General features: G+C 40.9%; 1 protein-coding gene across 1 annotated transcript; it reads left to right on the top strand.

Annotated features, from left to right (window-relative positions):
- Nucleotides 1-15,007: 15,007 nt before the first annotated feature.
- Nucleotides 15,008-19,420, top strand: LOC118581969 (cystatin 10-like). The gene is made up of 3 exons (XM_036184358.1): nt 15,008-15,256; nt 18,188-18,301; nt 19,337-19,420. The coding sequence occupies exons 1-3, from the start codon at nt 15,008-15,010 to the stop codon at nt 19,418-19,420; spliced, it is 447 nt and encodes a 148-aa protein (XP_036040251.1).
- The last annotated feature ends 5,720 nt before the right edge of the window (nt 19,421-25,140 follow it).

Below are 25,140 nucleotides of genomic sequence, written 5' to 3'. Positions count from 1 at the left end.
CTTCCAGCGTTGGCCCCAGTACCCAGTTCCAAATTTGTTTTTTATTAATAAGAAATTTTAAGATTCGTGCTACAGTACAGTCTATCCTACAAACTGTGAAAAAGTTTGTTTGCTACAACCCAGGATTCTTGGTGGGGAGGCAAGCCTGGAAAACAAATAGAAGCTGGCCAATAGGCCTCCCCTCAGAGCCAAATAACCACCAGCCTCTTTCCTCCAATTCTTCTGATGCTGTGTTCCATGTAGACTGCCAAGGGATGGTTTTCTTGTGGCTCACTGAAGAAGAACTCAAACTGATCCCTACTGTATCTCCCTCCTCACTGTCACTTCCAGGCAATTCTTTGTCTACCCCCTTAAAACCCGCCTATTGTCTTTTGGCAATGACAACCCCACTTGCCACCTTTCTTTTAACCAGTTTCTATAGATGACTTACAGAAATTTTCTTTATTCTTTGGAGATATCAACTACCTTAACAACCCATGGGTTTATTAAAGAACTAGACAGAGACTTCTTCAAGGTCAAAAAAATAAATAAAAAATTAAAATAAAAAAATGATCATTATGTGACCTTCATGTATACTCACTTCAGCCTCTCAGACTGTATATACACCTAGTACTTTGCCAATTCAATCATGCGTAGAAACTTCCAATATCTGGACTCAAATTACTTTTACCCTACTACATGGACTCAAAAATGTGTATTTTAGTATTTACAGATAATAGCCCCACATCAAAACATTTTTATAATTGTGCATACCTAGACACTGTTAGATTGGCACATTAGAAATCTAAACAGCACACATCACAGTAAACCAAACTTGCACTGATGGAAATTCCTAGTTTAGAGCAAATCAAGACTCCTCCTATAGCTTCTTCAAGGAGATACTGTTTTAAAGTAGCATGACCAATGTCTAGTGAGATTCTTAAGGGCTCACTTATCCCCAAGGATGTTGGAAGTGAAAGTTTGGTCCCTAAGTGACAACAGAGTACCACATGAGCTGAGCAGGATTATCATAGATGAATGAGGCCTCAGGAGTCAATGCTGGTCCTAAAAGCATTGTCTTATACTATTTAAAACATGTAGTCTCAGATCCAATCCATTTCTCATTATAAATTTAGATGTCTGGCATGTTTTCAGGTAAGTCTGTAGATTTGGCTTGTTTCCCATTGCCACCTGGTGGCTTCTTTGGCCAAGGCAAGCCACTCTAAGCACTTCATCCTAACTTGTTCCCCACTTACTCTACTTCAGTCAAGCATTCAGATTCTCCATTCAATCAAACTATTCTTTTTAACATTTCCATTTATGGCAGCTCCATTGCATAGTGCAAGGACCAGTTCCCATTTTTACCTTACTTGAGGATCCTGCCAAATGTGTGCTGTAATGGAGCCAATTGCCAATTACTCTACACAAATTCTGCCTGGGATAAGAAAGTCAATGGCAGAGAGGTTTCCAAGGAAACTAGAAATCACTTGTTTCTTACTAAACATGCATTTATTTCATTTAACAAGTTAATTAAGCAACTAACAGATAAAGCAATCAAACTTAATTAAGGAGCCAGCTTTCCTGTGAGTTCACAAGGTAGGGAAGATGGAGCTGCCATGTCCTGGATCTGATCAGTTGGTCAGATCTTCCAAAGCCTCTTGCTGAATGGATACCACAACCAATATGTCTATATGGCCTCTGCCAGATAGTGCCTCAAAGGAACATGGTGGGGGAGGTATCAGTGTGCAGCCATCTCTGCTCTCCAAGGAGAAGTTCAGGCTAAGGTTTATCAAGATATTTTGGTAACAGGCTGAGTTTTGCTGTACTTGTTTTTCTCAACCTCTCTCCTAAAAGATGCATTGTCTGTGACAAATGGGTCTGTATCCACACCCCATTATCCCTCAAATCAATTAAGAAAGAGCATGCAATCTGTGGCTGTGGACAAACATTTAATGACATAGGTCCATTAGTATAGCATCATGCAGAATGATTTTACTGCTCTGAAAGCTCCTCTGTGCTCCACATACTCAGCTTCCCCCAACTACGGTCCATAGTCATTTCACTATCACCCTGACTTGCCTATTTCAGGATGCTTTTGAGTTGAAATTTAGTACTATGTAGCCATTTCATATTGGTTCCTTTACTTTGAAATGTTCATTCAGCTTTCTTCTATGTCTTTCATGGGTTGAAACTTGATTTCTTTCCTCGTGCCCATAGTTGATATTATCCGCATTTATCTGCTCAACTACTGAAGAGCATACTAGCTGCTTTCAAGTTTGACAGTTACAAACAAAGTTGACGAAACATCCATTACAGGTTTTCCTCTGTCAAAACATCAAGATGTATGGTTAGTGAAATATATTATAAACATTATATTTAGTTTTGCATTTGAGAAATAACTCAACTACCTTCCAGAGATGCCCTATTGTTTTGCAATCTCAACAAAAATAAAACAGTGTCCCAGAGGTGCTGCATGCTCATCAGCATTTGGTGCTACTTGTGTGCTGGATTTTGACCATTCTAACAGGAGTGTGATGTCATTGCATTGTCTTATTTCACAATTCCCTGAAGGAATATGATGTGAGTCACATTTTAATTTACTTATTTGCCATCTGTTTACCTTTTCAGTAAGAAGTCTTTTATAGATTTTTTTAACTCACATTTTAAATTGGTTGCTCCTTTTGTTAATTATGACTTTTATAAGTTCTTTGTTTAGGAAATGGAATGACTAAGATGCCCATTGACTGAAGAATGGATAATAAAAATGTGGTACATATACTCAATGAAAATTTATTCAGATGTAAAGAAAAATAAAAGTATTAAATTTGCTGGTAAATGAATGGAACTTGGGGAAAATGATACTGATTTGTTACCCAGGCCCCCAAATACAAGCATCACATGATCTCTCTCATACAGTTCTTAGTGTCAAATATTAAGATATGTGTGATTAACAAGGAGAGCTTGCAGAAGCCAGAAAACTGGAAAGAGGCACTGAGGAGATGAAGAAATATATTAAAAATGTGAGGGGATGGCAGAATTCAGATGATAGAAAGGGGGCAAATAGAATAATGAAGGAGCTTAAATGATGAGAGGTGGGGTGGGGGCAAAGAAAGGCATGCCGATGAGCTCAACCATAGTAAGGATGCTTGAAAAGGCCATGTGGGCACCTAATATTTTAGAAGCTTCCATACATATATAAGCTTAAATGTTGTTACCCTTACAGAAAGATAATTCTTCCTGATGTCACAGGTTATCAAACAAGTACAGTACCAGTGGAAGCTGCATGATATGGCCTTTTAAGTTATTGGTCAAGTTGTGATCCTCAGAGGTCACAGCAGCATATAATGTAAGGTTGTCTTGCCTTCTGGATTACATTACTCCACTTTAGATGCTGATTGCTGTTTTCCTTATCAATTACACACACACACACACACACACACACACACACACACACACACACAGAAAACCCTCAGGGCACATTGCAGAAGAGAAGAGAGAATTGTACAATTCTAAGAGTTAGAAGAATACTGCTGTGAGAGAGCATCTTCCCAACATGACAGGATTGTTACATTCATGAGCTCAGAGAGCTTATGGGTGCTTGCATAAATAAGGCTAGCAAGAAATCAGTTCAGTCAGGATTACAACATCGATGGGTGACAGGCCAGGAAGGCCTACTCCTAGTTGAGGACCTTTGCCAATTGAAAGCTATTGGTGGAGGAAGTATCAGTTTTCTTCAGAGCTATGGCCCTAGGTAGGTTATCCATGTTCTGGTGGATGGTCCCACATCCATGCACATAGGGGCAGCATGGATTAGATCCAGTGGATTACAAAATGATGACATGAAATTTGGAGAGGAATGTGTTGGGGACATCTAGGAAGAGTTGGAAGGAAGTACAGATGGATATCATCAAATATATACATTTATGAAATTCTCAAAGTGTGAATTCTTTAAATTTCTTAAAAAGATGTGGGTCTCTGAAATAAGAAACTTCTCTGTGAGAGTTGATGCATGTACTGAACTATGAATATAACAATATGTCATTAGGAGTCATTTTATTGCTATGTTCCTTTTGCAGAATAACAGTAGTAGGTTTTCCTGCAAGGCCTATGACCTATCTAGTCTCAGATTATTGACCACTTTAGCTGTGTCAAGTTTGGGTTCCATCTCATGAAGTGAATCTTAAATTCAATTTTAAAAAAAGTAGTTGGTTACTTCCATAACATTTATGCCATTGTTGCATCAGTCTATCTTTCAGACAGGCCACATTGGAGATCATGGGGTTTGTAACTGGGTGACAATGATGATGATTACCTTTTTCCTCTGATAGCAGAACAAGTGACTTCCAGTACCACAGGATAATCTGGAAAGAGTTTATGGAACAGGAAATCATGATCAAAATATGTTGTATGAAGAGAAATTTTAATAAAAATTTAAAAGAATTTTTGCTTATTTTAGACAACATTTCTATATCAAATTTAGTTTTCAAATAAAAGCTAAGTGTTGCTATCATATCCATAATAATTCTATAGACAGGTCCAAGGGCTGGTTATTTATTCTTTTATAATTATCCATAATTACAGACAAAGCTTAGTAATATTAACAAAAAGTGAACATAACAACACATCAAATCACAAGAACATTTAGTTTCCTAGTGAATATAAAGTTATATTTACAATGAACTTGAGTTTGTTTTTTGTGCAATAATCTAGAAACAATGTATGTCACTTAATTAAAAAGTATTTTATTGCCAGGCAGCAGTGACATACGCCTTTAATCCCAGCACTCAGAAGGCAGAGCCAGGAGGATCTCTGTGAGTTTGAGGCCAGCCTGATCTACAGAGTGAGATCCAGGACAGACACCAAAAAATACACAAAGAAACCCTGTCTCAAAAAACCAAAAGGGTATCCAATTCCCAAAATTATAGTTACAGAAAATTTTGAGCTGCCAAGAGGATGCTAGGGACTGCAGCCCACTGGAAAATCTCTGAGTCAACTCTTCAACCCAAAATTAAATATTTTAAAATTTAGCATTGATAAAGAAATGCTTCAATTGCTTTAGAGAAAAATCTATTAAGAGAACTATACAGCTATAACTTATTCCTGGCTTCAAGCTTAGAGATACCTCTTTTGTAACTAATCCTCAATCAAATAAAAGATCCCTTCCATATCTTGCATCAAATCTTGTATTATGGTGATATCTTTGGTTTTAAATAAAATTTGAGTCGAGTAGAAATGCATCTAGGCAGATAAATATGCCACAAAATAGCAAGAGCAATAAGGCCTGAAAAAGATGGCCCTGAGCTTTCAACAAAGATGAAGATTGAAATATATTCAATGCCATCTTAAAAGTATTTGGGGAGGGGTAATATTGTAATAGTTACAAAAGGTAAGGTACTAATACAAAAACAAAAATTACTACAAGGTTAAAATATCCTATTTTAGAAGTAGCACAGTACATAACCTGGGATGATTTTCCTGAACTCCTCATGAATATTATTCTTTGCATTTATGTGATTGCTTATAGACACTATTTTCCCTGACATTTTGTAGAATTTCATCCTAAATATATATGATTGATCTTCTCCAAGGAAACTCTATATCCTGGTTGCATTTTGGTCAAGGTACAATTTCACAGTAGCAAAACATGTCCACAATGAACAAGGGCATAAAAACATGTCCCTTATGCAGTACCACTCCACAACTGAAGCCAACATAGAATGGAACATGGCCACTCCCTGGTCTCCAAAAGGAAAGCACCATGACCTGAATGTCCCATTGGCAAAATACATGTATTTTTTCTAGTCGTGAACCAGCACCATGTCCTCCACAGGATGCCTACATGAAGACACATGTCAATCAGTTCAGGCTTCACTGATACTTCCAAGGCTCTTGCTGTTTCTGCTTCTTCTGCAGTGACTTCTTCCACTGAGGACTTGGACCTCTCCAAGGAATCCATGAAACTGGAATCATCTTCTTGTAGTCTGTTCATGTTGTTATTTTGATCACTTCCCGTGAACCTAAGTTATCCATACCAGAGAGTTAATATTGATCATGGCTACAGCCTTACAAATGGATTAATTAAATAAGGCTTGGAGCCCTTTTCCAAGACTGCAGGCAGACACTGCAGTCTCCACATCCTGCCCCATTTGCCAGAGACCCCAGCCACTTATTGAAACTCAGAGACCAACCCTCAGCTCCTGTCAACCTCCGAACTCCCATCTGGACCAGAGGTGAGTGCCTGCGGTTATAGCCAGAGAGGCAACTGCCACTAGGTCCCACCGCTGGAAACAGGCCATCCCGGGAGGACCTGCCCAACTTGGCCCCAGTTTCCAGCCAATTGGCAAGCCCTGCGGGAAGGCTCCCCTTTTCCAAGACTACAGGCAGACCCTGCAGTCTCCACACCCTGCCCCCACACCCATCTGTCTGAGACCCCAGCCACTTCCTAAGAATCAGAGACCAGCCCCTAGCTTCCATCCTGCCCTGGAACTCCCATCTGGAAGAGAGGTGAGTGCCTGGGGACAAACCCAAAGAGGCCCACACCTGGGTCACAGCCAGGGGTACCAGCCACTCCAGGGAAGACCTGCCAACTGGGCCACAGGTTCTGGCCATAGGGCAGGACCCCCCATCCCCACTGGGAAGGTTCCCCCTCTCCAAGATCCTCTAGTGAACCCTACAACCTCCATGCCCTGCCCCCACATCCATCTGCCGAAGACCCAGACACTTCCTGAGACTTAGAAACCAGTCCCCAGCTTCCATCCTGCCCCAGAACTCCCATCTGGACCAGAGGAACTCCCATCTGGACAAGAGGAGCTCCCATCTGGACAAAATAAGGAGACCCCAGGGACTTCCCGAGACTCAGAGTCCAGCCCCCCAGCTCCTATCCGGCCAGCACTCCCATCTAGCCCAGAGCTTCCATCTGGACCAGAGAGAGGCTCCCTAAATCTATCAGCTCTCTCTGGACCAAGTGCACTGATAGGACCAAGAACGAACCCAAGAGGAGATGGGCAGACACCAAGGCAGAAGTACATAAAACAAAATAAAGAGCAATACAGCATCACCAGAAACTAGCCCTTCTCCAACAGCTAGACCTGAACATCATGAAATGGAAGAAGAAAACAACCTTATAAGTAACATCATGAAGAGGCTAGAGCCTTATATAGAAGAAATCAAAAATAAAGTAGAGGAACAGACAAACAAAAAATAGGAAGAATGCTATAAAAGACTAGAGGAAAGGACAATTAAAGCAGAAGAAAACAATAAGTCCTTGAAAGAAAATCATGAAAAAGCAAGGGAGACAGGGAAAAACTGAAGAAGACACTAGCAGAAGGAATGCAGGAAATAGAAAATCTGAGTAAACAAACAGGAACTGCAGAGGCAAGTATAACCAACAGAATGCAAGAGATGGAAGAGAGGATCTCTGGTGTTGAAGATACAGTAGAAGAAATAGATTAATCAGTCAAAGAAAACACTAAAACCAACAAAGTGATGACCCAAAATGTCCAAGAAATTTGGGACACCATGAAAAGACCAAACCTACAAATAATAGGGATAGAGGAAGGAGAAGAATATCAACTCAAAGGTACAGAAAATATATTTAACAAGATTATAGAAGAAAACTTTCCCAACTTAAAGAACGAAATGCCTATGAAGATACAAGAAGCCTATAGAACACCAAACAGACTAGACCCGCTAAAAAAGTCCCCTCACAACATAATAATTAAACAACTAAACGTATAGAATAAAGAAAGAATATTAAGGGCAGCAAAGGAAAAAAAGGCCAAGTGACTTATAAAGGCAAACTCATCAGAATAACACCCGACTTCTCAATGGAGACTTTGAAAGCCAGAAGGACCTGGACAGATATAATGTAGACACTAAGAGACCATGGATGCCAGCCTAGAATAATATACCCAGCAAAACTTTCAATCATCATAGATGGAGTGAACAAGACCTTCCAAGACAAAACCATATTTAAACAATACTTATCCACAAACCCAGCCCTTCAGAAAGCACTAGAAGGAAAATTCCAACCTAAGGAAGGCAGATACACCCATGAAAACACAGGCAATAGATTAATACCACAACAGTAAACCCCAAAGAAGAGAAGTACACACACACTACCACCAAAAAATAAAAATAACACCAGGAACAAACAATCACTGGTCATTAATATCCCTTAATGTCAATGGACTTAATTCACCTATAAAAAGACACAGACTAACAGAATGGATTATGAAAACAGGACCCTTCCTTCTGATGCATACAAGAAACACACCTCAAATTCAAAGACAGACACCTCCTAAGAATAAAAGGCTGCGAAAAGACTTTCCAATCAAATGGTCTTAAGAAGCAAGCTGGTGTAGCCATCTTAATATCCAGTAAAATAGACTTAAAACTAAAATCAATCAAAAGAGATGATGAAGGACATTACATACTCATCACAGGAAAGATTCACCAAGATGAAGTCTCAATTCTAAACAGTTATGCCCCAAACACAAGGGCACCCACATATGTAAAAGAAACATTACTAAAGCTTAAATCACATATAAAACCCCACACATTAATAGTGGGAGACTTCAACACCCCACTTTCACCTCTGGATCGATCTGCCAAATTGAAACTTAACAGAGACATAATGGACTTAACTGATGTTATGGCTCAAATGGACTTAATCGATAGCTACACAACATTCAAACTGAACAAAAAAGAATATACCTTCTTCTGAGCACCCCATGGAACCTTTTCTAAAATCGACCACATACTTGGCCACAAAGCAAATCTCAACAGATACAAAACAATTGGAATAACCTCCTGTGTTCTATCAGACCACCATGGTTTAAAGTTAGATTTCAACAATAGAAAAAAACTACAGAAATCCTACAATCTCATGGAAACTGAATAATGCTCAACTGAATCACCAATGGGTTAAGGAAGAAATAAAGAAAGAAAATAAAGACTTCCTAGAGATCAATGAAAATGAATACAGCACATACCCAAACTTATGGGATACTATGAAAGCAGTGCTAAGAGGGAAATACATAGCACTGAATGCCCACATAAAGAAGCTGGAGAAATCTCACGCTAGTGACTTGACAGCACACCTGAAAGCCCTTGAACAGAAAGAAGCAAAGTCTCCCAGGAGGAACAGATGCCAGGAAATTATCAAATTGAGAGTTGAAATCAATAAAATGGAAATAAAGAGAACAATACAAAGGATTGATGAAACAAAGAGTTGGTTCTCTGAGAAGATCAACAAGATAGACAAGCCCTTATCCAAACTAACCAAAAGACAGAGAGAGAGCATCCAAATTAGCAAAATCAGAAATGAAAAGGGAGACATAACAACAGACAATGAGGAAATCCAGAGAATCATCAGGTCATACTTCAAAAACCTCTACTCCACTAAAAGAAATGGATAATTATCTGGATAGGTACCACATACCTAAGTTAAATCAAGACCAGATAAACCATTTAAATAGTCCAATAACCCCTAAGGAAATAGAATCAGCCATTAAAAGTTTCACAACCCCCCCAAAAAAAGCCCTGGACCTGATGGTTTCACTGCAGAATTCTACCAGATCTTCAAAGAAGACTTAATACCAATACTCTTTAAATTGTTCCACACAATAGAAGCAGAAGGTATATTATCAAACCCCTTCTATGAGACTACAATTACCCTGATTCCTAAACCAAACAAAGATGCAACAAAGAAAGAGAACTACAGACCGATCTCCCTCATGAACATTAATGTGAAAATACTCAATAAAATTCTGGTGAACAGACTCCAAGAACACATCAAAACAGTTATCCACCATGATCAAGTAGGCTTTATCCCAGGGATGCAAGGGTGGTTCAACATATGGAAGTCCGTCAATGTAATACACCATATTAACAAACTCAAGGAAAAAAAACCACATGATCATCTCACTAGATGCAGAAAAGTCATTTGACAAAATCCAACACCCCTTCATGATAAAAGTTTTGGAGTGACCAGGAATACAGAGAACATACCTAAACATAATAAGGGCAATCTACAGCAAGCCAACAGCCAACATCAAATTAAATGGAGAGAAACTCAAAGCAATACCACTAAAATCAGCAACAAGGCAAGGCTGTCCCCTCTCCTCATACTTATTCAATATAGTACTTGAACTTTTAGCCAGAGCTATAAGACAACATAAAGAGATTAAGGGGATACAAATTGGAAAGGAAGAAGTCAAGCTTTCCATATTTGCAGATGACATGATAGTATACATGAGTGACCCTAAAATTCAACCAAGGAACTGATACAGCTAACAAAAACCTTCAGCAACATAGCAGGATACAAGATCAACTCAAAAAAATCAGTAGCCCTCCTATATATAATAGACAAACATGCTGAGAACGAAATCAGAGATACATCACCCTTTACAATAGCCACAAATGATATAAAATACCTTGGGGTTACTCTAACTAAGCAAGAGAAGGACCTATATGACAAGAACTTTAAGTCCCTGAATAAAGAAATTGAAGAAGATGTCAGAAAATGGAAAGATCTCCCATGCTCATGGATAGGCAGGATTAACATAGTAAAAATGGCAATCTTACCAAAAGCAATCTACAGATTCAATGCAATCCCCATCAAATTACCAACACAATTCTTCACAGACCTGGAAAGAATAATACTCAACTTCATATGGAAAAACAAAAAACCCAGGATAGCCAAAGGAATCCTGTACAATAAAACAACCTCTGGAGGCATCACAATCCCCGACCTCAAGCTCTACTATAGAGCTACTGTAATAAAAACAGCTTGGTACTGGCATAAAAATTGACATGTGGACCAATGGAATCGAATTGAAGACCCTGACATTAACCTGCACACCTATGAACATACAATTTTTGACAAAGAAGCCAAAAATGTACAATGGAGAAAAGAAAGCTTCTTCAACAAATAGTGCTGGCATAACTGGATGTCAATGTGTAGAAAGCTGCAAATAGATCCATATCTGTCACCATGCATAAAACTTAAGTCCAAGTGGATCAAAGACCTCAACATAAATCCAGTTACTCTGAACCTGATAGAAGAAAAACTAGGAAGTACTCTTGAACACATTGGCAATGGAGATCCCTTTCTAAATATAACACCAGTAGCACAGACACTGAGAGAAACAATCAATCAATGGGACCTGTTGAAACTGAGAAGCTTTTGTAGAGCAAAGGACAGGGTCAACAAGACAAAGCAATAGCCTACAGAATGGGAAAAAATCTTCCCCAACCCCACATCTGATAGAGGGCTGATATCCAGAATATATAAACAACTTAAGAAATTAGACATCAAAATGCCCAACAGTCCAATTAAGAAATGGGCTATAGAACTAAACAGAGAATTCTCCACAGAGGAAGTTCAAATGGCTGAAAGACATTTAAGGAATTGCTCAACATCCCTAATTATCTGGGAAATGCAAATCAAAACGACTCTGAGATACCACATTACACCTGTCAGAGTGGCTACAATCAAAAACACAGAAGTCAGCTTATGCTGGAGAGGATGTGCAGCAAGGGGAACTCTCCTCCACTGCTGGTGGGAATGCAAGCTTGTACAGCCACTTTGGAAATCAATATGGTGCTTCCTTAGAAAATTGGGAATCCATCTCCCCCAAGACCCTGCTATAGCACTCTTAGGCATATACCCAAGGAATGCTCAATCACACCACAAGGGCATTTGCTCATCTATGTTCTTATCAGCATTGTTTGTAATAGCCAGAACCTGGAAACCACCTGGTTGCCCTTCAATGGAAGAATGGATAAAGAAAATATGGTACATATACACAATGGAGTACTACTCAGCAGAGAAAAACAATGACATCATGAGGTTTGCAGGCAAATGGATGGATCTAGAAAAAAATCATCCTGAGTGTGGTAACCCAGACTCATAAGGACAAACATGGTATGTACTCACTCATAGGAGGATACTAGATGTAAAACAAAGATGACTAGACTACTACACAACTCCAGGGAGGCTACCTAGAAAACAGGACCCTAGCAAAGACCCAGGGATCACCCAATGACAGAGAAATGGATGAGATCTACATGAACAACCTGGATGACAGTGGGAGTAATGAAGGGCAAGATTTGAGGGAAAGAAATCTTAGGGGAGCAGGAGATCCCAGCTGGATCAAGAACAGAAAGGTAGAACGAAGAATAACAGAGCATGATAAATGAAGACCACATGAGACCAGGAATAGGCAGAGTACTTGAGAGGTCCCCAGAAATCCACAATGATATATCCTCTGTAGACTGCTGGCAATGGTTGAGAGAAAGCCTGATCTGACCTAGTCTGGTGATCAGATGACACAACACCCTAACAGTCGTCTTGGAACTCTCATCCAATAAATGATAGAAGTGGATGCAGAGATCCTCAGCCAGGCCCCAGGTAGAGCTCCAGATGTCCAACTGTCGAGAAAGAGGAGGGTCTGCAAGATTGTGAATTGTTGAATCTAAGATTGCAAAAAGCACAGGGACAAATAGCCAAATGAATGGAAACACATGAATTATGAACCAAAGGCTGTGGAGCCCCCAGCTAGATCAGGCCCTCTGGCTAAGTGAGACAATTGAATAACTTGATGTGTTTGGGAGGCACTCAGGCTGTGGGACCAGGACCTGTCCTTAGTGCATGAGTTGGCTGTTTGAAACCTTTGGCTTACACAGGGACACATGCTCAGCCTGGAAGGAGGGAACAGGAACTGCCTGTACTGAATCCACCAGGTTTAAATGAATCCCCAGGGGTTTCCTTTTCCTGGAGGAGATGGGAATGGAGGGGAGGGGATAGGGGGAATGTGGGGGTGAGGCAGGGAGGGGGGAGGACAGGGGAACCTATGGTTGATGTGTAAAATTAAAACACATAAAAAATACACACATGAAGACTCATTTTTAGACTATTATTCTATAATCAATGAACAAAATAAACAAATTGTTAAAAAAAAAATAAGGCTTGGAAATCCGAAAGGCTCTCTGATGCATGGATTGTAGAACAGATGCTGTCAGTGGTTTACAAATGACACTAGCCTATCTGATTTCTCGGGTTACAAAGTGCACTGCCATGACCAGTGATATTTTGAAAAGAATGTTTTGAAATGAAAGGTCTCAATATAGGCTTCAAATATTCAGTGAACCATGTTGTAAATAGTAGTTCTGCCATCCAGGATTTGATGATGCTTTAGTGTAACTCTTAAAGGCTTTGAGATTTTGAAAACAAGAAAGGAATGGTAGCTTCTTCCACTTAAAGTCACAGACAGGGTCTTGCCAGGGACAATTGGGTGTGATCAGAGACAGTACAGTCACAAGAGAGCTTTCCAAGCATATTTCTTGGTTCATTTGAGGGGTGACACAGATGCAGGTACTCACTAAAATTTCTCTGCACACATAAAATAGATCATCCATCTTACGTTAACCATATCTCCCTCCTGGTGAGTTCAGGAAAGCCAGGTAAATATTCCAAACAGAGGGAAGAATGTCAGTCACCGTGAGGCTCCTTGAGTAGAGCAACAAGAACAGACCATACTCTTACATTCATTTTCATGTACCTGCCCTCTCATCAGCTTGATCCTACATCCCACATACGTTGTCCTTATACCTGCCAGGGTGAAAGACCCTACAATATCCCTTTCCTGCTCAGACATTCTCCAGTGCTCCTCGATTTTAGAAGAGGCAAGACCTGTTATGTTTCTTTGCCTGGGGTTCTGGTTCAGTGGCCTAGACAGGACCTCTTATCCTTTTAAGATCTCAAAAGCCATCCTGCCACAACTATCCAGTGTCACCCATCTCTCTTTCTCTGTCTGTCTCTCTGTCTGTCTCTGTCTCTCTCTGTCTCTCTGTCTCTGTCTCTGTCTCTGTCTCTCTCTCTCTCTCTCTCTCTCTCTCTCACTCTCTCTCACTGTCCTTCTCTCTCATTTCCAGCAAGCAGGGAACCTATAATTCCCTGCACTTAATTTTTTCTCCTTAAAACAGAGCCTACTACATTACTGTACCATATCATGGTATTTAATACACATACTCATGAGCTGCTAGAAATAGGGCCAGTCTGAGGAACTATCGGCCTTCACAGTACAAAGACAGAATCCAAAGATTTAATACATATGTGAGCCAAGGAATGAACATAAGCTATCTGTTAAGAATTATTTGCACATGGTGAAATAACATTTTATATGCCAAGTTATAAAAAATACATTAAAAACATTCACCTACTTATTCATACATATATCTACTAGAAAATTTAAAACTATAAATACGTTCATGTCATTTCTGTATTGAGCTGCCAGCTGTAATGTCATATAAAGGGTTCAGTCACCAGAATCTGTTTCTAGGTTCTAGAGGATTAGGCCCAGGGAGCAGCTCTAGGAAGTCCATTTATGGAGTCCCTGACTAATACCTGTGAGTTGTGTAAATGGAATTATTTACCCCCTTTCCAAATAAAGGCTAATTCAGAGTGTCTGGCAAAGAAGTTCCCTCAGGAAAGGGCACGGGTTATTTCTAGAATCTCTGAAATAGCATCCAGATGTTGATACAACGGCTGCCCCTGACCTGCAAAGACCTCAGGGAGCTAAACTGCTTCTCTCTCTCTCTCTCTCTCTCTCTCTCTCTCTCTCTCTCTCTCTCTCTCTAGTAGAACTTGATCTCAAACCACACGCTTTTCAAAGCCAGAAGGGTGAGGACTCATTTGTGAAGACAGAAGTGACATGGATAGGAGCTTTAGCAGGAAGAGCCACTGGGAGGGAACTTAGGGGTAAGAGCTCAGTGGAATGGAGAAGAGAAGACACAAGAGATGGTGCCAAGACTTGGGAAAGGAAGCCCATAGGTGGAAGAAGAGAAGAATCAAAGAGGAATGGGTAAGGCTGGGAAAAGGAGGATCTAGGGGTGGTGACATGCAGGGGGCAGTGAGGAGGACCTGGGAAGCTTCACTCTGCTTAAAAGGCCAGGCAGCAGACCAGAAGCACTCTAGACCATTTCTCCTCTGCTCTACTGCAGCTCAGCTCAACTGAAACCAACCATGACCAGCCTGCAGAGACCCTCACTGCCCCTGTTGGCTGCTTTAGCCCTAATACTGGTCCTGGCTGTGAGCCCTGGAGCCAGGACTAATGCTGAGGCCAAGAAGATGGCAGTGGGTAGAGTGGAGCCAGATGACCTGACAGATAAGGAAGTTCAGAAAGTGGTGAACTTTGCCATCAAAACCTACAATGATATGGATGATGACTTGTACTTTAGCAGGCCGATAAAAGTGATGAGCGCCAGTCAGCAGGTAGGTACCTGGCCCAAGGGATTCTGGGATGAGTTTGTCCTTTATAGAATTTGCTGGTGTTCCTCCATCATTCCATTATTCCTCTATGTTGCTTCAACCTCTGTGTCCCCCCAAAGGACAATAATCTTCATTGCATGTGGTACAAATCAATCATAATATGTATAATATGAATATATCCCTGCTTGCTGCTCAAACCATATTCTAAGCAACTATCTTCCCCATAACCCTCCATGAGTATGTTTAGAATTGTCCCCTCTAGATTAGCTAGAATCCAACTGGAAATTTGTGGATAATTATCTAGTACCGGTATCCTGTTTCCCAGTTCCAGCTGGGCAGAAATACAACGGCTGTCAGAGTCAGAATCTGCCATAACTATCTATTATCAACTCTTCATGGTCAGTGCAAAATACTATCTAAATGACTACAGGAAAAGACAAATTGGCCCCACGGATATTTTTCACTGAATGATCTTTAAAGAATCTTTCCCTTAAAATTTTTAAAAGAAAGTTTAAAGTTTTAAAATTATTTATATACAAGTATGTGTATACCGTGAGTGTGTGTGTGTGTGTGTGTGTGTGTGTGTGTGTGTGTGTGTGTGTGTGTGTTTGTGTCTGAGGGAGGGGGAGAGCACACCTTTGAGGGCCAAAAGAGAACAGGAGTTACAATTAGTTGTGAGCTGCCTTATTAGTGCTGATAATCAAACTTAAGTCCTCCAGAAGAACAGTGTGCACTCCTAAACTCTCTCTCCAGCCCTGGTCTCTTTTTTTATTAATTCTTGCACAATTTTAACATATGCACACAGACAGACAGATAGACACACACACACACACACACACACACATACACACATTGCTATAGGGGTAAATCTTCACAGTATCACTCAGCTCTCATGCAGCTGCTTCACCCCAATGTTACATTCAGCCATACTTGGTCCAATCTTCAGTCTTTCAAGAACATGTGTATTGGAGTGTGTGATTATGTGCATTTAGTTTTTGAATGCATTGAAAATAAATACTTCCTTTAGTGAACAATTCTCGCAAGTAAGGGCATCCTGCACAAGTGTAAGATTCCATTTACAAAATCAGGAATCAACAGACACATTCAGTTACCTCACTTAGAGACTCATTCAGTTTGCTGGTGTGCAGTGATTGACATCCCCAGCTTAGGCTGATATCTTTTTCCAACTCCCTAAGTATCCTTCCCTCTAACAGCCCCTATTCAGCTTCTCTGACCTTGAAAGTATGGAAGCATCCATTTTCCTGTGGCAAACAGTCATGTTCTGCTCAATGAGATCTTGCTCAGCCATGTGCTCTGCATACAATGATAAGACCCAGAAGCACTCTAGCCATTTTAGCTTGGAGACATGCTTCATGATACTCCACAGTGTAATCCTATTAGGACACATTTCTCAGAAGGAGTCCCTATCTATAAGGAACACATGACTCAGTCAAATGGTGCTCAGTCTGGTTTCTCTAATGTTTCCTCAAAGTTAATATCAGTCACCAGGCAGGTACCCTCTTAAGTCTACTAGGCAAGTACTTTGAAACAGTCCTAAGAAGGCTTGCTTCTGTCTACATGGTTGCCCTGAGTATCATGGGGAGGAACATTGAGGCTGTTGCCATTATCTTAAGATGGGACTATCCTGGACAATACTTCAAACATTGTCTCCCTCTACATAGAGAAGACCTTCCTGGATTCTTCCTCTGCAGCATGGAATCATTTCTCCAAGATGATAAGGTGTCAGAGCCAGCATTAAAACCTACTTCCAAGGTCAGCTTAAAAGAAAGGCTGGGGATTCCATGGGATATATTGTGTCCAATTTCAGTCATCCCATAGCAACACAGCCGCAATACAGTCCATAACCATATGTGTAAATCTCATTTCTGTCCCTTCTTGAACATTCATATGACTCAAGATCAGTCCTATTTCTCCTGGTCCAGCAATCAGCTGCTATCATAGACTTAGACATATTATGTCCTTCCCAGGTGTCATGGTGCTTTTTGGATCACGCCATTGGTGATGCCATTGGGGGAAAACATAGGAATTACAGACCATAGAGTTGGTGGATCTAGTTTTACATGAGGAGAATCCAGGAACAGAAGCATTGAGAACTTTGCTCCTGGTTCTTCAAGACAAGAACTAGAGCCCTGTTTCTGGGTATCTCACCTCGTGATTCTTTACCTTCCTGAAAAGTTTTATCTGGGATGCCTGGTGTAAGGAATGGGTTAAACTCATCTCTGATTATAGACAAATGGAAGATGTGCCAGTGTGTTACACACTTGATAAATATCATCATAGACAATCACACTAAAAGATGAGGTAGTTAGAGCCAACTATTTTTTTTTTGCCTTAAATCATCTTTATGTGTAAACATCACACATTTCCCTACCCTGTAAAGAAAAGAGTTTTGATTACTACTGGTAAATGGAGAGAATAGGCTTTTTATGGGTTGTGTGCTATGGTGAGGATACCATTGAAGGTGAGTCATCATCCTGAAGCCTTCCTAGAGTTTACCACTATCATTGACTCTAGAGTCACAGTCAGCAGGGTTGAGTGAATCTTGTGTGCAACCTAGAGCTTTTGTTTGTGCTCAGAGCAACCCTGGGAAGTGTTCATGACCCCTGGCTATCCCCTAGAACTGTCTTTACTCCTTGAGCCCACTGAAACAACTGTCCTTCCTTGCCTTCTGATTTCCATATTCTGATTCTGCTCTTCCTCAGAAGCACAAGGTACCCTCTTAGAGCTGCTCAGAAGGAAGTGAGTTGCGCTATAAGCCTGTGCTCTCCTATTGAAAGGTAGCTGGTGTTCTGGGTGATAGTTCCAGCAGCTCATGGATGGAACTATGAACACGTTAACTATTAACTATAAACTGACTGCATGCATATGTACTTGACTGGTGAGATATATGTAATCCTGATCTTTTCACTATAGGTAGTGGCTGGGAAGAACTTCTATGTGAAAATAAAGTTTGGCCGAACTACATGTACCAAAACGCAGTCTGATTCAGCTGACTGTCCCTTCAATGAACAGCCAGATCAGCAGGAGGTATGCACATGGATCAAAACCTGCAAGATGAGGAGTTACCTTGCAGGGAGGGGTGTGCACAAACCTGTAGGTTTAAGAGTGCATATGCATCTGGGATGGTTTGCATGCAGTTATATAAATATATGAGAAAAGGTGTGTGTGTGTGTGTGTGTGTGTGTGTGTGTGTGTGTGTGTATGTATGTATGTGTGTGTGTGTAAGTATGCAAGTGTTATAGGGTATGATGATTCATGGAATAGGTACATATGGATGATGTGATGTAGGTATATGCTGATACAAATCCTTGCTGATGTCAGGTAGTACAGGAGTGAGTATATTTGGCCATACTGTTAATTCCAATTGCTCGGTGAATTTCCTCTGGGAATCAGGGTACTAGCTTTACGAGTTAATACTAGCTTTAGGAATGTTGCCTGCTGAAATGATATAGTCAGTTTCAGGAGCAGTTCCTAGAGAGAAGAAAATTTTCTCAATTCCAGCCTGAGTCCCCTGCCAAGGTGATGCTGAATGGACAGTGGCCCTCTGGGTGAAATGCTACGAAGCTGCCCCTTATGCTCCTAGTCTCTCCAGGGATGAAGCTGGCTTTGAAGTACTATAGTTCTGGGGATAGCTACATTCTTCCTGTCACCCCTCCTATACTCTGCCATTTTCAGAAGTTTTCACATCCCTGATTCTTCAACCCATGACCCTCTTAGTGCTGGTCCAGGTTCTGGAGGTGAAGGAACTCAGAGACACTGAGTCTTATTCTCTCGATGGACTCTGGGGATTCTGTGCCTCATTTACAAGCTGTTCCTTACAGAGTTGTGCTAAGGAAGGGGTATACAGAATCCCATGAGCTGCTAGAGTGAGGGACATGTACCATTTGAAGGATGGGCAGCGATGGGAGGAGTGTTGAATGGACCCTGCAGTCAGTCTGAGTACCTTGGGACTTCACAGGAGCCATAGGGAGGCGTGATTGTCTAACTTTTATCACTCCCACTGTGCTCTGACACCTCAGGCTGTAACCTAAACTGACTGTCCCTCCCTTTCCCCTTTTGTAGAGAATAACCTGCAATTTCGAGATCAACACTGTGGCAGAGCTCAACAAGATGTCCGTGACACATTTCAATTGTTATCATGCCTGAGGGTATATGCCAGGCTACCCTGTGTTGATTTCCCCTTGCTCTATCTTTTCCTTTAGTTCTCCTTCCTCAGATAGGGATCCCAGCTCCAGAGGATGTCTCTTCTGAATGCTAGCAGCAAGAGATCAGCAGAGAAGAACGCTGCAGACGGACCCTCCACACCTAAGTGGCTATTTCCTTGTTGATTTCTTCTACTTGCTTTTCAAATGCACCACTGTGGAGTCCGTTGTTCACCCTTTTCTCAATAAAACACCACCACCAGCTCCTTCTGAGTTGTTGCTGTCCAAAGGCATGGGAGAACACTGAGGAGATGGAGCATCACACTCATGGGTACATATCACAGGAAACACTACCTACTTTGGGGACACTCAGTTCTTGGAGTAGATTAGAGATCAGCTCCTATCCCAGTCTCCACGTGTTTATAGTTCCTGAGAGATACGGGACATGGTGGGAGAGGGATGCTGAGCTGTTGCCACATAAGTTAGGAAACAGCCTTGAAAAGGAGTCAGTGAGGCAAATGATGGTGCCACAGTTGGAGCCAACCTCATTTAGGTGTGAAATGACCCAACGGGAGAGATCATTGCCATATCTAAAATCTCCAGAGACTCTATACACAATGATTCCCATCTAATTCTATCTATGATAAGTTTAGGAACTTGCATGAAGGAGAGCTGAGAAGTGTGTGTGTGTGTGTGTGTGTGTGTCTGTGTGTGTGTGCATGTGCTCACACGTGTGTGTCTAATAAGTAAAACACCAATCAGCATCTGAAGTGAAGTGACATAATCCAAAGGCAGAAACCCTGCCCCTTTATATGGCATGCTGCTGTGACCTATGAGAGTGAGAGATGGATTCTCTCAGGCCTTTTTCTTTCCTGGTATAAAGTAAGACCTTAAATTTAAAAAAAAAAAAAAAAAAAGGACAAACCCAAGTATCAAAGCAGAGAATAGAAAAAATTGAAGTCAGAAAGTAATGAAATGTATAAATAAGATTATTTCCTTGAAAAGATAAACAAGATTGACAAATCCTTAGTCAAATAACCAAAAAAGAGAGATAGAATATACAAATTGATGAAGACAGAGGCAAACACACACACACACACACACACACACACACACACACACACACACACACACACACACACTGAGACATCACAACAGCTACCAACAGAATTTAGAAGATCATTAGGGCATACCTTCAATACATATGGTCCAGTGAGTTGGGAAATCTAAAGGGAAGAATCCACACATATGCACATAAGAACTATCAAAATTAAATGCAGAACACATAAACAACTTAAACACATTTCTAACAAGCAGTGAAATAGAAAAGGCAATTTTAAAAACCTCCCAAACAAGCAAACAAACCCAGGCCTAGATGGATTTTACTACTAAATTCTACCAGAACTTTAAAGAAGAACTAGCATGACTATTCCTCAAACTATTTTATGAACTATAAAGGATAGAACTCTACCAATTTGCCTTATGAAATCAATATTGTACTAATAACAAAAATAGACAAAGATTCACCACCAACAAAAGAAGAGTATAGGCTAATATTTCTGATGAACACTGAAGCAGAAATTCTCATAAAACACTTGTAATATGAATTTAAAAAACACATCCATTTATTAAGTTCTTTATAATTCTGGATATCAGCCCTCCGTCAGATGTGGGGTTGGGGAAGATCTTTTCCCATTCTGTAGGCTGTTGCTTTGTCTTGTTGACCGTGTCCTTTGCTCTACAAAAGCTTCTCAGTTTCAACAGGTCCCATTGATTGTTTCTCTCAGTGTCTGGGCCACTGGTGTTATATTTAAGAAGTGATCTCCTGTGCCAATTCATTCAAGACTACAAATAGCCAAACTAGTGGAAACACATAAACTATGAGCCAATAGCTGAGGAGCCCCCAACTGGATTAGGCCCTCTGGATAAGTGAGACAGTTGATTAGCTTGAACTGTTTGGGAGGCCCCCAGGTAGTGTGATCCGGACCTGTCCTTAGTGCATAAGCTGGCTGTTTGGAACCTGGGTCCTATGCAGGGACACTTTGCTCAGCCTGGGTGAAGGGAGGAGGGGACTGGACCTGCCTCTACTGAATCTACCAGGCTGAGCTGAATCCCCAGAGGAGTCCTTGCCCTAGAGGAGATGGGAATGGGGGGTAGGTTGGGGAAAGGTAGGGGGGCAGGGTAATCCATGCCTGATATGTAAAATATAATTAAGTTATAAAATAAAAAAATTTAAAAACCACATCAAAAATTATTCGTGACTTGCCACCACTTCCAGGCCCCGTCTGTGCTGCATCCACCCTCTTTACCCAACTGTACTCCCCACCTTCTTCTTCAGGGTCTTACCTTTAGAGTCCTCCTGACCTTCCCATCCACACTTTCTCCCCAACCAATCCTATCTAACCAGGGTCCTACATCCAGTATCCTAGCCTAGGCTACCCTCTCCTAACTGTCATAAATGATCCCTTGGCTTCGGCCAGGACTCTACCTACCTACCATTCAACCCACATACCTCTCCCATTCTATATCCAACCTTTTCACACAGCAGGTTTTCTCCAACAATCCAGCATGGGCCAGGAAGCACAGAAGGCGAGCTCCTTCTGTCTACTTGACTTCTTACACTCAAGCATTTCCAACCTCCATGGGCAATAACATTTTCAAAGGAGTTTTTTAATAGTAAAAGGGTATTAGCCACAACTTCAAGCACAGAACTCAGATACTAGTTTATCCTATACTTGGTGGAATATGTACTTAGATGTTGTAGGACTATTAGTTGCAGATAAAGGGGACACATGCTAAGGATGTAGGCTGCAGAGGTGTTGGGAAATGGTGGAAAATATTTCAAGGATGAACATGAACAGTAAAAGGACTATAAATACCAAGTATCTTCTTGCATCTTAATAAGTTCTTAGTGTATCACAAAAGGAAAATACTCAATAGCACTTGATATTTGTAGTGATGTTCTCAAATTGCTAAAAAGCATTGATTTTAATAAGAAATCTTTGGGCAGATAAGGATATTATGCATTTTAGATTTTTTAAATTTAATATAGTAAATACCTTTTCCAATGTTAAGAATGGACCCCAGGACATTGCACAAGCTAGGGAAGTGCTTCTCTGCAGTGGGTAGCCATTCCAGCTTTGACCTGGAAGTTCCAACCCCTATTGAGGCTTCAGTAATGGTAACACCTACAAGGTAGGGCTGAAAAAGGATGCTGAAGATCAGAGTTCTGGATGCCGGGGCTTGCTTGGTTCCAGGACCCTGGATGCTGGAGGTAGACCGAGCAGAGTTCTCCAGAGAACACTGCAGGACTGCGCCATACCTTTGCCAGACCCTACAACCTACCTATCCCTTCATTTGTAAGTTACCCCACAAAATAAACTTCCCTTTTAACTACATGGAGTGGCCTTAATAATTTCACCAATACTTCTCTCCTACTAAGCTCAAATCCCAGCTCTTGTCTTTATTGGGCGTGATCTCTGCTTTTGTAGCCCACTGGTTTGAACTGTTGATCTTCCTGCCTCTACTTCCCGGATACTGGGATGACAGGTGTGAAGCACCACACCTGGCTGCTATGTGCAGTTTTGATGTTGAAAATGCATTTGTAACATCTAGAGAATTTACTCATGTGCCCGTACTAAACATCAATCTTAGTGTTTCAGCTCTATAACAAGGCATGAGGTGGGCTGATGGTATCTGGTCACCATTCCTCTCACTGTGACTGTGTGGACTAAATTGAGAGGGCATGGAGGAGCAAACCAGCTCTGTACTGGGGACACTCTGGCAGTAGCAGTGATGCAGTTTCTACAGCAAGTGATAAGATGTGCCCAAGTCCCACTGTGTCTCCTGGTACAGCTCTAACAACCTGTGTGCCTCTGCTCTGCCTTGCTCTGACAGCTTTCCTGCAGCTCCCCACAAGGTTAGCCATCAACCTTCTGAAGTCCAGAGGCTCAGAGTCCATGTTACCAGGAGTGGCCAGTAGCCCTGCCTGGGGCTACAGAAGTAGGAAGGCACTTCCTTGACGGGAATCGCCTGAGGCCTGAGGATGCTGCCAAGCTCCTTAACTGTCAGGTTATTCCTGCAGTTCTGCCCAATGTCACCTGCCGGTGTACTTTTTTCTGCTCATGTATCCTGCTTTGTCGTCTCCTCTCCCCAGATTCTCATGGGGCTTTTCTGAAGTTAATTGTTTGTGTGTAGAGGCAGTATCTGCTTCAGCTGCTCCCAAGGAGTCTGACCTTAAACTAGAGGGAAACACAAGATTAACAGTCAGAGAGGTATTCATATTTGTCTTCTAAAGTTACCACTATACCTTCTGCTCCATTTTAGCTAATCCAAAATCTCTAAGGATAAGTCTCAAGTCCAGTGTCTGATTCTTTTCTGGAAAGCAAACAAAAGACTGAAGAGGATATCTGATGGAGGGGACATGGGTACATGGCCTTATGGGCCACTGTGTCTTAAGCTCAGCTGAACAGAGGCAGATTCCTATGAAGAAGAGGACAGCCATGCAGGTCCTGACTTAGAGTCTGCACTTCTCATCTGTAACTTGAGAGTTCAAGTATTTTTGACCTTTGTGAACATTTAGTCCTGAAGATAAAAGTTATAAATATACAGGGGTTGGGGATTTAGTTCAGTGGTAGAGCACTTGCCTAGCAAGCACGAGGCCCTGGGTTCGGTCCTCAGCTCCAGCAAAAAAAAAAAAAAAAAAAAAAAAGTTATAAATATACTTACGTGCTAATATAGATGTTTATATGTCATGTAAACATGTGCAACTTTATTAATGACTTAATTATACCTTAACATATTCAGGGATAGGCTGTAGGCAGAGTTTTCCTGTCCTGTAGCCACTCTTAAATAAACACACTGAGGCTTATATTAATTATAAATGCTCAGTCAATAGCTCAGCCTTATTACTAAATAGCTCTTACATTTTAAGTTAACCCATACCTGTTATTTATACTCTACCACATGGCAATATCTTTAATAACATGGCACATTCATCTCCTGATCCCTCTGTGCCTACCTGGCAATTCCTCTGACTCTACCCTTCCTCATTACATCATTCTCAATTTGGCTTTCCCACCTAGTTTTATCCTGGTCAGCTATTGGCCTGTCAGTTTGTTTATTAAACCAGTCATAGCAACAAATCTTCACAGTGTACAAAAGGATTATTTCACAACAATAGGCAAAGACGGCTATATTAAACATTTGGTTTAACAACATTACAAAACCTTTTAGCAATGATAAAAATTGGGAGCAAATGATATTTAAAAATTTGAAAGTTATCTTATTAATATTCTGTAATATGTGAATTTGAGAGTATATTTTACATTGATATTTTTGTAGTTTCAAAGGCTTACATGAAAAACAAGACTCCCATAGATATAAAATGCTATTTGTGAAACAGTATTAATTATGAATGTTAATCTTGGTAATTTTTATATCAACCTGCCAATTATACAAAGATCTTTATTAACTGCTGGATTTAACCTTCCAATTAATAAAACAATTTATTCAATTTTATTTTTTATTTGTGTAGGTGTTTTTGTCTGCACATATATTTGTGCACCACTTTTGTGAAGCACCTGCAGAGGCCACAAAAGGGTATTGGATCTCCCAGAACTGGAGTTACAGAAGGTTGTAAGCTTCCATGTAGGTGCTGAGATTCAACACCAGGCCTCTGGAAGAACAGCCTGTGCTCTTAACCACTGAGCAATCTCTCTAGTC

This window comes from Onychomys torridus, chromosome 4 (assembly GCF_903995425.1).
Source record: "Onychomys torridus chromosome 4, mOncTor1.1, whole genome shotgun sequence".
NCBI lineage: Eukaryota > Metazoa > Chordata > Mammalia > Rodentia > Cricetidae > Onychomys > Onychomys torridus.
Note: the sequence above shows the minus strand (reverse complement) of the source record. Positions and strands in the feature narration are given on the sequence as shown.

Excerpts from the sequence above, each read along its gene's own strand:
- LOC118581969 (XM_036184358.1), top strand. The coding sequence starts at position 15,008 with ATGACCAGCCTGCAGAGACCCTCACTGCCCCTGTTGGCTGCTTTAGCC. Across the intron at positions 15,257-18,187 it reads TGATGAGCGCCAGTCAGCAG|GTAGTGGCTGGGAAGAACTT; the intron begins GTAGGTACCTGG and ends TTTTCACTATAG. Across the intron at positions 18,302-19,336 it reads AACAGCCAGATCAGCAGGAG|AGAATAACCTGCAATTTCGA; the intron begins GTATGCACATGG and ends CCCCTTTTGTAG.